We start from the raw sequence: 16,629 nt of genomic DNA on the forward strand, positions 1-16,629 counted from the left end.
AGGAAGACCTAGGAAAACTTTGGAAGAGACTCTAAGAAAAGACTTAGAGTATTTGGATCTAACGGAGGACATGACACATGACCGAGCACAATGACGTTCTAAGATTCATATAGCCGACCCCACTCAGTGAAAAAGGCTTTGGTGTATTTAACACAATACGTTGAAATGAAGCAAAGCTTATTTATTGATATCTCCGATAAGTTACAAATATGTACATATACATGAGTCAAAATAAACAAACAAGAGGGAGCCTTCACAAATGTTGCTTAGGAAAAGTCTCAGCAGTCGGTAGAGCCCCAGAAAGAGAAGGCACCGGAGGGGGATCATTCGGAGCCTCAGTACTGGACAGAACCCTAGAAGGAGGAGACATCGGAGGTTGATCATTTGGAGCTTCATTACGCGGTACAGCCCCAGAAGACGAAGGCAATAAATGCCTTTGGAACAAACCCACAAACTGCTGATGATCAAGTAAAACCTGACCATTAGATTCCTTTATCTGGTCAAGCTTCCTCTTCATGTTTGTAGCATAGTCATGTGCGAGCCGGTGGAACTGTTTATTCTCATGCTTGAGCCCTCTAATCTCCTATTTGAGACTCATCACTTCAGCTGCCAATGATTCAACTTGGCGGGTTCGAGCAAATAGGCGTTGGGCCATATTAGACACAGAACCTGCACACTGAACACTTAGAGCCAGAGAATCCTTAACAGCCAACTCATTAGACCGTTTGGAAAGTAGTCTATTATCTTTGGGAGTGAGAAGGTTCCTGGCCACCACCGCAGCAGTCATATCATTCTTTATCATGAAATCCCTAACGGTAAGAGGACCAGTAGGGGATAAGAAGGATGGACGCCATATGTTGTTTGGAGAAGGCGTGGTTGCCTCTTCAACAAGGTTCAAGTCAAAACGACGGTCGGAGGGGCCATACATTTTCAAAGGTGTTAAAGAGAGAAAAGGTTGGACAAATCAAGATCTTAGAAGTGCAAGAATGGAGCTTCTACTGGTGAAGATTCAAGTGTAGTGCAAGAATGGAGCTTCTACTGGTGAAGATTTAAGTGTGCTTTGGAACTTAATGCCAGCCTCTATAAAAATCTGCACTCGACGGAGCTTCAGAAATCGAAGAGGCGCCTGCCCAGAAATCGAAGAGGCGTTTGCTTTCTCAAAAGCTGGGCTGCTCAAAGACCACGAAGGCCGATCTCAGAAATCGAAGAGGCACCTGCTTTTCTCAGCCTTGTCAGCACCTGTCACATGCACACTCAGCTTTGCTGAAATTACGGGCATTCTGTTGAAGATTTCTGGTAAAGTAGAAAGCACGTGAATCTTATTGTTCAATCATCCACTTTCCACACGCACCATCATCTCATGGGTACCATAGATAACTTTGCCAAAGATCTCTTACAAAGTTTAGACACGTGAAGCTTACAGCTCCCACTACATCGCTATGACCAGGAAGGGTAAAAGAATAGCAAAGAAACAACACTAACAAAGTTTAGACACATAAATTTTGAAGGTTTAGCTACCATATTATTATCCACAAGGGTAAAGGAACAGCACCACTGCTGGATAATTGGAAAATCCTTATGTGTCAACCTCTGTGCTCCGTGGCAAGGTAGACTAGCAAATATGCCCAACCTTTACTCACATTCGAGAAAACACTCCCAACAAGATTGCTTGCTCCAAAATCGAAGAGGCACCGTCCTCCGAATCTCGAGAGCCAAACTCTCAACATGATTACTTTCTAAAAAATTAAAGAGACACCGCTCTCCGAATCTCGAGAGCCAGACTCTCAGCAGGATTGCTCTTTCAAAAATCGAAGAGGCACCGTTCTCTGAATCTCGAGAGCCAGATCCCCGACAGGATTGCTTGTTTGAAAACTGAAGAGGCACCGCTTTCTCAACTTCGAGAGCCAGATCTCCTTGGATAAAGCTTGTCTGTAATCTTCACACACAACATCAGCTTTCCAGATACCACAGACCACTTTTTCAAAGTGCTCTGACACACGTGAAGCTGGCAGCTCCCACTACCGTGCTATGACCAAGCAGGGTAAAGGAATATCATTACTACTTGTTGTTAGAGAAACTCCTATATATGTCGACCTCTATCCTCAACGGACAGGCAGACCTGCAAAAATGCTCAACCCTTCCTCATATCTGAGAGGGCACTCCCAATGAAGCCTCTCGAAATACTCAGCTTTCTTTCCCCCCGATAATCCCTCTGCAAACAAGCTACACCGGAGCAAGAATATCTCATATCATCAGGGTTAAAAGCAAGAGTATCCCATATCATGTTTTTTCCCTGTCTTTTCCTTTGGCCTTGTTCTTACCTGCAAGACAAGGAGAAAGAGAGCAATCAGTCAGCACTTGGAATCAAGCTTCTAGTTAGGAACTGACTGCCTGAAACCCCTTATCTATTACTTACCTGGCATTGCTCTCGAGTACTCATCTTTAACATCTTATGCTTCCAGAAAAGATACCACATCTGCCTGAAGAACAGATAGGGAAAGTGAGAATGATACAAGGAAACATGTGGAGACAAGCGTAACAGAACACGTACCGATACATCCACTACTTTGTCAACATCAAAAGTATCCCATATCAGCATGGTCGAACGTACTTTAGATTTGATGGACTTGTTTTGACCCTCAAATTCTTCAGCCGGCCTTATACTCTGGAGGAAATCAGAAAATCCTCCAGCCCAGTTCAAGAATAAGCATGTGGAAAGTTACTTTTTCAAAAGCAAAAGTATCTCATATCATCTATTCTCATTTTCTTCTCTTTATCCTTCATGTTGCCTGCAAGATAGGGAGAATGAGAACAATCAGCCGGAACTCGAAATCAAACTTCTGATCTGGGACTGATTGCTTGGAGCTCTGATTGCTTACCTTGTATGTCGCCTCTTTCAGCAGATCCCCTAGCTCGGCGACTTAGGGGACTCCTACTACATGGTTTGTATCGCGCTTGACCAAGCCTGAAATTACAAGTAAGCTTCAAGTGAAATTGAACATTACCTTGTGCATCTCCACCAGTTAAAGATACCACCCCTGGATGGAGGAAGAGTACTTCCAGAGAAGATGCCACATCTACCTATGAGACAGATAAGGCAAGTGAAGACGAGAGCTTGAACCTATGTCATTTGTACTAAATCATTCACTTGTACTCACTAAAGGAGAGCTTGAACCTATGTACTTGTGTAAACCCTTCACAATTAATGAGAACTCTTCTACTCCGTGGACGTAGCCAATCTGGGTGAACCACGTACATCTTGTGTTTGCTTTCCTGTCTCTATTCATTTACATACTTATCCACACTAATGACCAGAGCAATCTAGCGAAGATCACAAACTTAATACTTTTTGTTGTACCAAAGTCCTCACTGATTTTGTGCATCAACAATCCTTAAGTCTTTACCTTTTTGCGTTGGTAATGGATGAGTTAACATGATATATTCAAGATGATATTCCTTGGTGTATGCTTTTCGCAAACGATATAGTGTTGATAGATGAAACTCAGGAGGGGTAAATGTGAAGCTTAACCTTTGGAGAGAAGTGTTGGAATCTAAAGGTCTTCGCCTAAGCCGATCAAAGACAGAATATATGGAGTGCAAGTTCAGTGTAAATGGAGGCCAATATGAGTTAGGGATGAGGATCGGAGATCAGGAAATACCAAAGAGCGACCGTTTTCGCTACCTAGGATCTATCTTGCAAAAGAACGGAGAATTAGATGGAGATCTCAACCATAGAATACAAGCTGGATGGATGAAGTGGAAGAGTGTATCCGGCGTGTTGTGTGACCGTCGTAGGCCACTAAAGCTCAAAGGAAAATTTTATAGGACGGCAATAAGGCCGGCGATGCTGTATGACACAAAATGTTGGGCGGTGAAGCATTAACATGTACACAAAATGGGTTTGGACATGTGCAAAGAAGACCTACTGACGCTCCGGTTCGAAGATGTGACTACAGGATAGAGGTTCAAGGCCGAAGGGGTAGAGGAAGACCTAGGAAAACTTTGGAAGAGACCCTAAGAAAAGACTTAGAGTACTTGGATCTAACGGAGGACATGACACAAAACCGAGCGCAATGGCGTTCTAGGATTCATATAGCCGACCCCACTTAGTGGGAAAAGGCTTTGTTGTTGTTGTTGTTGTCGTCTTAATTATTAATTTGGTTGAATGTAATATGAAAATTGTCATCTTGGCCAATTGAAAACGGATAATATTTCCACTTATATCCCAAAAAAATTCGGAAATTCAACACCCAAACGTATTTCGGAGAACTTCGATTTTTCATGTTCTTGTTGGTTATAAGTCAACAATCTGTGATTTAAATATATGTGCTAATAAACAATAAATGCAATAGGAATTAACAGAATATAAACTAGAATACGAATTATAAAAACAGACAACTTGAAGATCGAGGCTTACGTACCGCAATGTCCTTGAAACAGAAATTTCGTCCCTACTCAGTGCTTGTAGTTCTACGGACGTCTGCTTCACCAGGATTCAACGATCTAAGTCAGAAATTCCAGCACCGGAAAATTGACTTCTGGCGAATATTAATGTGGTTCTCTCAGAAAGGATGTTTATGATTGCAGGAGAAGATTTATGATTTTTCTATATTCTAAATGCCATGCAGATGGATGTATATATAATGTGATTATACCTGTTCGCAACAGGTATGAGGAAGGGATGCATCTGTTAGGAGACATCTGCTGAAAATGATGTTTTTGTTTCTGCGTTTTCACACTTCAGACTTCATCTGAAAAGATAAGTCTGTTGGTAAAAATAAATAATTAATTAATTAAAATTCGAAATTAAAAATAATTAATTAATTCCGAAAGTAATTAATTAATTTAATTATTAGAGCCCCAAGGCCCAAGGCCCATCTTTTGACAATTAAATATATATTAATTATATATTAATTACCAATTAATTAGTACACCCCAAAGCCCAACCCCAAAGGTGAGCCCAATTTTAGTCTCCAGACCTATTACTCCAATCACTTTCTATAAAGGACAAAGCCTTATAAAGTGATAAAATCTTTTGGGAATGGCCAATGTGGGACAAAGAAATTTCTACTCAAACTATTCAAATTTCCAACAATACCCCACATTTGAGTTGAAATTTCATTCAAACTCCAACAATGACCCCACATTTGAATGCAAATGTAAATGCAAATGGATGAGTAGGCTGCCTAAAACTGAGAGAGAATAGACATGATATGCATCGGGTGAAGTGTCTTTTGGACTTGAACTTACCCTAGTGAAAACATATCGGGCTTACTTGGTGACACAGTGGATGTGGAAGATCTTGAACTGTTCACCGTAGTAGTAAACCGAGACAATATGCTATACACATATCATGGCTGCCACACGTCAATTCATACTGTTGTGTTCATTTTGGCCCTGAACAGATCCCGGATTTCGTAGGAGCTTTAGAGAATTTAGCAATGTTAATTCTCATAAATGTGGCCCCATTTACTCCTATATAGGTGACATTAATTAAGAATAGTCTGTCATATTCCTCTTGATAACAAGATATTAATGTCATTAAATGTATAAAACATAACCCCTTAAACATCAACAGACAACACACATTTTATCATAAGAATGGGTAAGTTGTGTGTTCAACTTTTGAATCAAACTCAACCAGTTTGCCTATTGAACCTAGACCATGGGATCTCCAATCAGCTAGGTTAGGTTTCCGCCCAGTTCGATTCATTGAATTGGCTTGAGACCCATTCCCCTCGATGTAAATAATATTTGCTCTCTTGGTAGGCCTTTTGTCAAAGGATCAACTATATTTTCCTTTGACTTCACATAATCAATGGATATTATTCCATTGGAGAGCAACTTCTTAAGAGTATTATGTCGACGCCTGATGTGACGTGACTTCCCATTGTATACATGACTTTTGGCCCTTGATTGTGCGGCCATACTATCACAATGTATACATATAGCCGTTACCGGCTTTGGCCACATTGGAATATCCTCCAGAAAATTTTTGAGCCACTCGGCTTCTTCACCAGCCAAGTCTAAAGCTATAAACTCGGACTCCATGGTGGACCGAGCTATACATTTCTGTTTAGAGGATTTCCAAGATATTGCTGCACCTCCCAAGGTAAAAACATATCCACTTGTCGACTTGGATTCTGTAGTGTCAGAAATCCAATTGGCATCACTGAAGCCTTCTACAACAGGTGGATATTTTGTGTAGTGTAATCCGTAGTCAAGTGTATTTTTCAAATACCTTAACACTCTTACTAAAGCATCCCAATGCTTTTGTGCCGGATTACTTGTATATCTACTAAGCCTACTTACTGCATAAGCTAAGTCGGGCCTAGTTGAATTCATCAAGTACATTAGACTTCCAATTACTTGAGAATATTCAAGTTGAGATATGGCATCGCCTTTATTTTTCTCCAACTTGCATCCAGCATCAAAAGGAGCTGCAACAGGTTTGCAGTCAAATTGACCAAACCTTCATAATATTTTTTCTGCATAATGGGATTGTGTAAGGACATATCCTTCACTATTTCTCTTAATTTGAATTCCTAAAATGACATCGGCTTGACCTAAGTCTTGCATGTCAAAACTGGAATTCAACATTTTCTTTGTTTTGTTTATGACATCTTTATTGCTTCCCATTATGAGCATATCATCCACATACAAGCAGACAATAACACAAGTTTTATCATTACTCTTAATGTAGACACATTTATCAGATTCATTTATTTTGAACCCATGTGTCAACAAAGTATGATCAAATTTCTCGTGCCATTGTTTTGGTGCTTGTTTAAGTCCATATAATGACTTAACTAATTTGCACACTTTGCTTTCTTGTCCTTTAAACACAAATCCTTCATGTTGTTCCATGTATATTTCTTCATCTAGTTCTCCATTTAAAAATGCTGTTTTTACATCCATTTGATGTATATCAAAGTTGTATACAGCCGCAATCGCTATTAACGTCCTAATTGACGTTATGCGAGAAACTGGAGAATAGGTATCGAAATAATCCAACCCTTCTTTTTGGCGATAACCTTTGGCTACTAAACGTGCCTTGAACTTATCAATGGTTCCATCCGCCTTAATTTTCTTCTTGAACTGTTCACCGCAGTAGTAAACGGAGACAATATGCTACATCTCATCTCTCATAATTGATTAGCCAAAGTTAAAAAAGTTCTTTAAACAGGATTAGAAATTTTTAAATGTTCCCTTAATTTATTTGAAGGGTGAAAATTGGAATATCATATCAAAAACCAAAATTATCATATCTAACAGAACAACACGCAAGGTTGTTTGAAATATTCATACGTAGTGATGACACATAATGATGTCAATACCTAGAAATATTTGTACTGGTTTTTTGAAGTTATCGCGATCGATATACTTTTGTCAGAGAATTAATTTTGAAGAAAATGATTTGTTCATTTGATAGTTAATCATATGACTCTGCAAGATGACCCAAGGTGCAAGAAATGATTTTGTTTGCTAGAAATCCACATCAAGTTTTCCTTTGCCACAACATTAACAAAGTAACAATAATAGAAATCACGTGTGAAATATTCAAAAGAAAAAATAAAGTAATTACTTGCATACATGTGTGCATAAAAAAAGGACTTAAAACACAAAGCAATGAACTAATTGTAAGAGTCAGTTTGTAAGTTTGAGAGTTAGAAAGCTCATTGGGAGAGTCTTCTACGTTCTCGTTTGATTTTGTTAGGATTTGTTAGTGGAATTTCCTCAACATGTTTCGCCTATAGACGCAAGCTTCTATAGAAAACTGCGTAATCTCTTGTGTTTTATTTGAGATTGTTTGTTTTTAGTTTTCATCTACAACTTTAATGTCTAGTACTATTATTAAAATCGTTTATGTTTGAGATGGAAAATATTTGAACTCGAAATCTAAAGAGTTAAAGAGAAAAACCATAACTACCAGGACAATCATCTACTTGCCTTATCTGTGTATATTTGTCAATCTAGAATTAATATGCCTTAAATACAAGGTCCTCCTAGATCATAATTTTAGTTCCAAAATTTCAACTAGGAATTACATCACAAAATGGATAAAATGTTTGAAAGCAACAGCAATACTCGAGCTTTCAGTGTCAAAACCTATTTACATATGAATTTCAACATATTTGAACTTTAGCATCCGAAAATGTTATATAATATATAAACAATGGCAAGATGAACTTTAACTCAATCATTCACCACTAGTGCCATATATCCATCCCCAATGATATATGGGTGTGAAAGCCACAATTTATTCTCATGCAACGTGTCGATATCGGCTCATAGCCTCTCATAACCTTCGCTCGGCCACGACTGAAGAAGTCTGAACTCACAGTCCAATATTGAAGACCACACCACACTGCATTCAACACGTGCCCCAACATCCAATTGCTCTTATCAGCCGACCAAATATTGGTGAAACTTTTGTCAATATTTAGCTCACCCACTACTGTTTATACGTGTCATGATTTCTCAATTTTCTTCCATGCATGAAAGTCTTCCTCTTCCTCTCAGTTTAACAAATAAATAAGACGCAACCACCTTTTTTTCTTCTTGTTCTAGCTTAATCGGCTCTTCAACAAATAATACACTGGCCAATTCAGCTTCCAATGGCAATGTCCTCCACCTATTTTTCTACTTATTTGGTGGCACTGTTCTTCTTGGTTGTAGCTGGGTTTGATGCCTGCTCGGCTAGCCGGATTGGTTTGGGCTCGAGGCTGTTGGCTAGAGAGAACCAAACGTTGGTCTCAGATAATGGCACATTTGCTTTAGGGTTCACTCCAACGTCGGACGAAGACGACAGATTTCAACTGGCAATTTGGTTTGCGGAGCTTCCCGGAGATCGAACCATAGTATGGTCTGCTAACAGGTAAATCATCCAAAACCTCCTCGTTTTAATCCCTTGAAAAAGAAAATTGACAAAATGAAATTTAACCAGTAGGTCTAGGTCCATCAATATTACGATGACAAATATATTTGCTCTTTTTCTTGATATGTTTTCTTTTTATTTTCATTGAAACTTGATTAATAATTTTTTAACTTGTGTCAATGAAAAAGTCTTAATTAAAATGAAGGAAAATGTTATGTTTGACTTACAAGGATAGTGTACTTTTCTGTGTTGCATGCTTTAACTAGTTCAAGAACAAAAAGTATCTTGAAAAATTGGTTGAAATGAACAATTTATAAATTTCAGTTGTTAAAATGATCAATTTTTGGTATGTGATCGTTATGTTGTTAATCTTTGATTTTGATCAATCATTTTGCCTAATATTTTGCATATAGAATGTTGCATATAGAGTGAATGATTAATAGACTTTGACTAATTAGAAAACAAAAAGATCACAAACCAATTCCCCATCTAGTCTTTACAATAGCTTTTGCAGGTTACAAATTTCATTTTCTCTCAATCATCTAAATATATAGAAACTCAGCCGTCTCCAACAATGCGATCCTGGAGCTTGACACAACCGGAAACCTTGTCCTCATGGATGGAGACGCTACCACGTGGACCTCAAACACCTCCGGCGCTGGTGTTGAAGGCGCAACGTTGCAAGAATCTGGAAATTTCATTATCTATGACGATGTCAACCGCCCTGTGTGGCAGAGTTTCTCACACCCATCTGACACTCTCCTCCCAAACCAACCTCTTTCAGTCTCTTTAGAGCTAACAACTTCTAAGTCCTCCCCACGTGGTGGATACTATGCACTAAAAATGCTTCAACAACGCACTTCTTTAAGCCTTGCCTTGACTTACAACATGCCAGAAACTTTATACAATTCCTCCCCTGAATCATATTACAACTATTCTTATTGGAACGGACCAGACATATCAAATGTAACCGGGGATGTTGTAGCGGTTTTAGATGAAGCAGGGAGCTTTGGAATTGTGTATGGGGAGTCATCAGATGGAGCTGTATATGTGTACAAGAATGATGGCGATGATGGGGGACTATCAGCCGCATCAACCAGATCATTGGTTCTTCGTAGATTGATAATCGAGAGTAATGGGAATTTACGCTTGTATCGTTGGGATAATGATATTAATGGGTCAAGGCAATGGGTGCCAGAGTGGGCTGCAGTTTCAACACCATGTGACATTGCTGGAATTTGTGGTAAAGGGATATGTAATTTGGATAGGAGTAAGACTAATGCTTCTTGCACATGTCTACCGGGGACTTATAAGGAAAATGGGGGAAGTCTTTGTTCAGAAAATTCATCACTTACAGGAAAATGTGATTCGCGGAGTAATTATCAGCCATCCCAGTTTAGAATTTCAACGGTGCAGCAAACCAATTACTATTTTCCAGAATTTTCAGTCATAGCAAACTACAGCGATGTTGAGAATGTAACAAAATGTGGAGAGATTTGTCTAGCTGATTGTGAATGTGTTGCTTCAGTTTACGGCCTTGATGACGAAAATCCATACTGTTGGGTTTTGAGAAGCATGGATTTTGGTGGCTATGAGGATCCTGCTTCAACTCTGTTTGTGAAGGTTCGGTCTAATGGCTTAGAGGGCAACGCAAAAGGATCCGGGGAGTCTTCCAAGGGGTCGGGTAATCAGCAAACAAAAGTTTTGGTTATTCCTATTGTTCTTAGCATGACCTTCCTTGTTGCCCTCCTATGTCTTTTGCTATATTACAATGTCCATAGGAGGAGATCCTTGAAGAGAACACTGGAAAGCTCAGTAATCTTGTCTGGTGCTCCGTTGAATCTTAGTTACCGCGAATTACAAATTCGTACGTGGAATTTCTCACAGCTTCTTGGAACTGGTAAGAATGGAGTATATATATAATAGTAATTTGCTATTTTCTTATTGTGTTGGTTCTGTTTAGTAATTATATGCTACTTTGCAGGGGGATTTGGGAGTGTTTACAAGGGAAGCCTTGCTGATGGCACTTTGGTTGCCGTAAAAAAACTTGAGAGGGTTTTGCCACATGGGGAGAAGGAGTTTATAACTGAAGTGAACACCATTGGTTCCATGCATCACATGAACTTGGTTCGTCTATGCGGGTACTGCTCCGAGAGCTCACAACGGTAAGCAATAACTTTGAGAAACCTAAAGGCTTCTCACCAAATTAACACTTGTGTATGCATAGCTTCTTAAAACGTTTGTAGCCAATGACTCATGGTCTTCTGAATTCTAGTAAACATTCTTAAGATGCTACATTTGATTGATCTAAAAACTGAACATATTTTCTTGTGCTGGCAGGCTTTTAGTTTATGAGTTCATGAAAAATGGGTCACTGGACAAATGGATATTTCGCTCAAATCATTCCCGAGACAAGTTGCTAGATTGGCAATCACGCTTTGATATAGCCGTGGGTACTGCACAAGGAATTGCATATTTTCATGAGCAATGCCGAGATCGAATTATACATTGTGACATCAAACCAGAAAACATTCTGCTGGATGAAAATTTCTGTCCTAAAGTTTCCGACTTTGGACTAGCTAAGTTGATGGGCAGAGAGCACTCACAGGTTGTTACCATGGTCAGAGGAACAAGAGGCTATTTGGCTCCGGAGTGGGTGAGTAACCGGCCTATAACTGTCAAGGCTGATGTTTATAGTTACGGTATGCTTCTTCTAGAGATCGTTGGTGGTCGAAGAAACCTTGACATGTCATTTGATGCAGATGACTTTTTCTATCCTGGATGGGCTTTTAAGGTATAATAGAAAATTTCTTATAATTTTTTTTCTTGTTTAAATTTTTTGTCAACCTTAAAATCTTGCGGAAACTTTGGTTTTACGTAATGAATTTCAATCATGATTGTAGGAGATGACAAGTGGAAATCCCATGAAAGTTGCAGACAGGAGACTGGAAGGAGCGGTTGAAGAAGAAGAACTCATTAGAGCCTTGAAAGTTGCCTTTTGGTGCATCCAAGATGAGATATTCATGAGACCAACAATGGGGGAAGTAGTGAGAATGTTGGAAGGATCAGTCGGCATCAACATGCCACCGATGCCCCAAACGGTTTTGGAGTTAATTGAGGAAGGCCTAGATCATGTGTACAAGGCAATGAAGAGAGAATTCAATCACTTCAGCTCCTTCACCATCAATACTCATCCTTCTTCATCTCAAGCTACATGCAGTTACTCCACAATGTCCCCTAGATAGTCAACTAGAAATCGGGTTACAACCGACCATATTTGGTCAGTCTTGTATGATCCACAAAAGCTCAATTATAGTTCATCAAAGTTGACATTCAATTACTGCATTAATTCATTCTTTTACTCAAGATCATATCATTCATTCATAAAAACCTAGGAAATTAATAGTATTGACATTGCATAAACTCAATCGATATAGACTGGCAGATACATATTTATGTAGTCAACGTACATAAGGGTGGATATCCCTTTTGTTCTTCAAATAGTAAACATATTGAAATTTTAGACATGACTCTTGATGGAGGAGCTGTATCCATCAAGATCATCATAATATTTGGACCAAAGCATGACACCTCCATACTTAGCCGAATTTTTAATAGCCGGAAGGACTTGTGAGTTGAGATCAGAAGCAGGAATAAAACCGCTACCGGCAGCCTGAGGAGCAGCAGGCAACCCCAAGAAAATCTTATGTGCAGGGATGGCTGAAGTCCACTGCTTCCAAGCGTCCTCTAGATTGGCCACGTCGCCGGAAGTGTACTGACAGGGAGGGTTGTTGTAGAACTGAACCCAAACATTGTCAAAGAGGCCTGTCTTAAGTGCATTTCCAATCCAAGCATCAGGAAAGGGACATTGTGGGGCAGCAGTCAAGTAAACTTTCTTGCCTCTCTTGCTATATCCAGATAGGTACCTAGCAAGGTCATCCCAATATTGGTCAGTCCCTCCCTCAATATCAAAGTCAATTCCATCCAATACTGCAGCTCCCAATGGCCTTGATGATGAATGCCCTCCCAAGAAGTTGTTCCACAAGTAAGTTGCAACTTGCCTTGCATCAGCTGCTGAAGTTAGAGAGTAGCTCCCAGAAGCTCCTCCAATGGAAAGTATGACCTTAATCCCCTTGGCTTGGCATGACCTGATCTCTGGGCTCAACTTGGTGCATTCATCGGTCGTTGGGTCACAGTGACCGGCTAGGTTGATGGCGGGGGTGCGGCCATTGCCGAAGGTGGTGAGAAAAGCTACGTTTACAAATTGGTAATTCCCTGTAGCACAAGTTTCCGCTAACGTGCCTTCATTCCCATTTTGACCCCAATATATAGCGATTCCACCGGCATTAGCCCCCAAAGCCAGAACTAGTGTAACTAAAGAGAGCAATGCTAGGGACATTGTGGACTTTGGAGCCATATCTTGAGAAAGGTTTATGTGTGGTTTGATTGTGGAAGTTTTGGTGGGAAATAATATGAAAGAGGTGTTGCATTATATAGAAGAAGAGACCGTAATGTGCTGCTGGTGACAATTTTGTTATATTCATTGATGCGTGGCATTGAAGTTACGTTTGCCCTTTCTTTGTAGTATTGCTAATTATTTTCTAGTTTTAGATTGAAGCACGCTTGAGCTGATATGGTATGTATTGTCTGTAGGCACTTGTCAGTTTCAATATTGCAAATCAAAGGAAAATGGTGAGACAACAATTATCTTCCAAAAATTATTTGCAATTACTTGTGAATGCTATTATATTTATGGGGAAAAATCTATGGCACCACTTTTTTTTACATAATTTTTACACATGTTGTTTTGGAGCCCACACGTAATGTATTTTGACGATCCGAACTGTATATCTTTTAAAACATTGTTCAAAGATTATCTTAGCTAAATTAGACAAGTTGAAAATTATTGAGACATTCATTTGTAATGTAGAGAAGGTCGAATACGATTCTACAAATAAACCATAAACCCTTAATTCAATGATCATATGGTTTTATATTTGGGTAAGTTGATAGGCATGATCTTTGTTTAACCAATCAAGGAGTGGATTGGTACACACTTGTCCGCATGTACTCCAAAACACAAGTCCTGTGGACAGGGAGAGACGAACGCTGCAAAATATGTGCCTTATAAAATATTAAGATAAATATATTTACTTGATCGATCACACTCACATTAAGGTTATTATAGACCGTGACCTTTTTTATCCTTTGGATCTTGAGGGACCCTTTTATTTCATAACACCATATTTTAGATCAATCAAGGGGTGTGCTATCCACACACCCCATTTTACTTCTCACACACTCCTTGATAATTTATGTCGGTTGATCTTCTTCAATTCATCCGATCCGACGGCCGAAAATTAAAAAGGTGTGTGAGAAGTAAAATGGGGTGTGTGGATATCACACCCCTCAATCAACTTTTAGATTTCAATGCGTATAATGACATTGGTCTTCACTGATTTCCATGTGTGTGTGTGTGTGTGTGTGTATGTATATATATTCAATAATGCTCAACACACATAAAAGTAGTGTTGACTTTAGAAATTACAAAGTCTACGTTGTGCGCTAACTACGTCTTTTTTGTGAGGCAGGCATGCCAATTCGCAATTGAGCTCGGTTGGATAAGTATAATAGATGTGGTGGTAGTGGCTAATGCATTATGGTCGAGAAAGGCACATGTATCGGCCTTGGGTTCTAGAACTTGAAGACAAAGGTTGCCTAAATCACTGTAAAGTTTAGGATCTCCTGTATCAAGCTCGGCTGTCTCGACTATATTCGTTAGAATATAAATGAGCCGAATCGATATCAGACTGTAGGGACACATGTACTCAAAAGAAGATGAGGTTTTTTTACGGTGAACGTGGTTCAACCCTCTAAATGCTGAACTACAAAATGCACTTGAGAGTAACCAATCATATAACACTCAACTTCGCTGGTAAGCTAATGAAGTGACCTCTTTCGGTGAATTAGTTGAAAACCCTTCATTGGCCAAGACTTGGATAGATAACTAATCGACTAGAAGCAATGTTGTTAGTCCAAACTGAAAGTGCTTCTTAATCGTTGGTTCTACGGCTCTAGTATTGTTAGTCCAAACTGAAGATGTGTTGACGAGATATGTTGATGGGTGAGTTATGATAGTTAGTGTTTTTCTCAATATTGTGAGAAGGGTTTTGCGTAGAGCGTTTTGAGTTGTGAAGTTGAAGGGGCTTCTCTATGTTGCAAATCCCCTGTATTTATCCTTGATGCCTAAGTCAGTCGAGTGGTAAAATTCTAACAAGATTCCAATTCTTTGACATATTCTTTGAATATACGTGGAATTATTCTCGACTGAAACTTCATCATCATGCTTCACCTTCTTCAACTCAAACCAAGATTCTGAATCTAGTCCTATTATACTATTAATTCAAACTCCATCCAAAAGTCAATCCCGATCCTCAATCACTTTAAGATAATTGCCAATAACCCATGAGATAATACTATCAAAACCATTATAATATCTAAAAAAGTTAGGGGTGTGCTATCCACACACCCTTTTTTACTTCTCACACACCCCTTGTTAATTTATGTCCGTTGATCTTCTTTAATTCATCTGATCCGACGGCCGAAAACCAAAAATGTGTGGGATAAGTAAAAAGGGGTGTGTGGATATCACACCCCCAAAGTTATTATAAATCATCATAACCTTCTTTTAATCTGACGGCTCGAAACCAATGGGCCGAGCGCAAAATCAGATATAAACACATAATCCGTGAAAAGAGGACGATCCACTTGGGCATGGTCATGACTACTGGCACTCAGCCCAAACAAAGTAACATGCCAGGTTTTCCAAAAAAAAAAAAAAAAAAAAAAAAAAACATGCCAGAGCCCAAATATCCCTCTCAAGTCAAATGGCCATGGTTTGAAAATGTCAGCAGAAAACCACGACTTTGATTAAACTAACCAGAAGAAAACCACCTTACGATTATTCCATGACATTGACTCATATTGAGGAAGTTACATGGCAATGAACTTGCAATTGCTCCGAAAGCACAGTCGAAGGGGCTATATATAAAATCGTGTAATGCAAAAGTACTTCTGAGTTATTATATTAGAGCTTAATTTAGAAGCACTTTAAATATCCCTCGTACATGATTAACTATGAAATTAGAAGAGCTAGAAAAAAGCTTAAACGAGTTGAAGATTGTTGATGCACAAAATCAATGAGGACTTTGGTACAACAGAAAGTGTCAAGTTTGTAACCTTCGCTAGATTAGTCCGGTCACTAGTGTTGATAAGTATGAAAATGGATAGAGACAGGGAAGTAAACACAAGATGTATGTGGTTCACCCAGATTGGCTACGTCTACGAAGTAGAGGAGTTCTCATTAATTGTGAAGGGCTTACACAAGTACATAGGTTCAAGCTCTCCTTTAGTGAGTACTAGTGAATGATTTAGTACAAATGACATTAGGAAATATTGTGGGAAAATGATCTCCTTTTATAGAAGAGAGTTTCTAGCTTTGTTATGATATTGACACGTGTCGTGTTGTGATTGACTTCTGATGTTGACACATGTCGCGCTATGATTGGCTTCTGGTGTCGACACGTGTCGCGCTGTGATTGGCCTCCTGGTTGGAGGGAAACTCTTCTGAGTCATTGACGGTATAACATTGACCGGTGCTCGGTAGTTTCGGGATTGGTCAAGTATGGTACAAACATTGCTCCCCTAAGTTCCCGAGTGAGGGAAACTCCTCGGTTGGGGACTTGCAAGAT

At 39.3% G+C, this 16,629-nt stretch overlaps 2 protein-coding genes across 4 annotated transcripts; one reads left to right on the forward strand and one right to left on the reverse strand.

Moving 5' to 3' along the window:
- Positions 1 to 8,502: 8,502 nt before the first annotated feature.
- LOC126629325 (G-type lectin S-receptor-like serine/threonine-protein kinase At5g24080) lies at positions 8,503 to 12,231 on the forward strand. 3 transcript variants are annotated; one of them, XM_050299341.1, is made up of 5 exons: positions 8,503 to 8,878; positions 9,433 to 10,778; positions 10,863 to 11,043; positions 11,219 to 11,672; positions 11,782 to 12,231. In XM_050299341.1, the coding sequence occupies exons 1-5, from the start codon at positions 8,619 to 8,621 to the stop codon at positions 12,121 to 12,123; spliced, it is 2,583 nt and encodes an 860-aa protein (XP_050155298.1). In that variant the 5' UTR covers positions 8,503 to 8,618; the 3' UTR covers positions 12,124 to 12,231. The 3 variants fall into 3 exon arrangements, with proteins under 3 accessions (XP_050155298.1, XP_050155299.1, XP_050155301.1); XM_050299342.1 differs by having other exon boundaries at positions 8,732 to 8,878; positions 9,393 to 10,778; XM_050299344.1 differs by having other exon boundaries at positions 8,738 to 8,878; positions 9,384 to 10,778.
- Positions 12,232 to 12,398: 167 nt separating this feature from the next.
- Positions 12,399 to 13,295, reverse strand: LOC126629336 (hevamine-A-like). The gene has a single exon (XM_050299356.1). It carries the CDS (start codon positions 13,293 to 13,295, stop codon positions 12,399 to 12,401), a length of 897 nt encoding a protein of 298 aa, XP_050155313.1.
- Between the last annotated feature and the right edge of the window lie 3,334 nt (positions 13,296 to 16,629).

Source organism: Malus sylvestris, chromosome 7, assembly GCF_916048215.2.
Source record: "Malus sylvestris chromosome 7, drMalSylv7.2, whole genome shotgun sequence".
Lineage (NCBI taxonomy): Eukaryota > Viridiplantae > Streptophyta > Magnoliopsida > Rosales > Rosaceae > Malus > Malus sylvestris.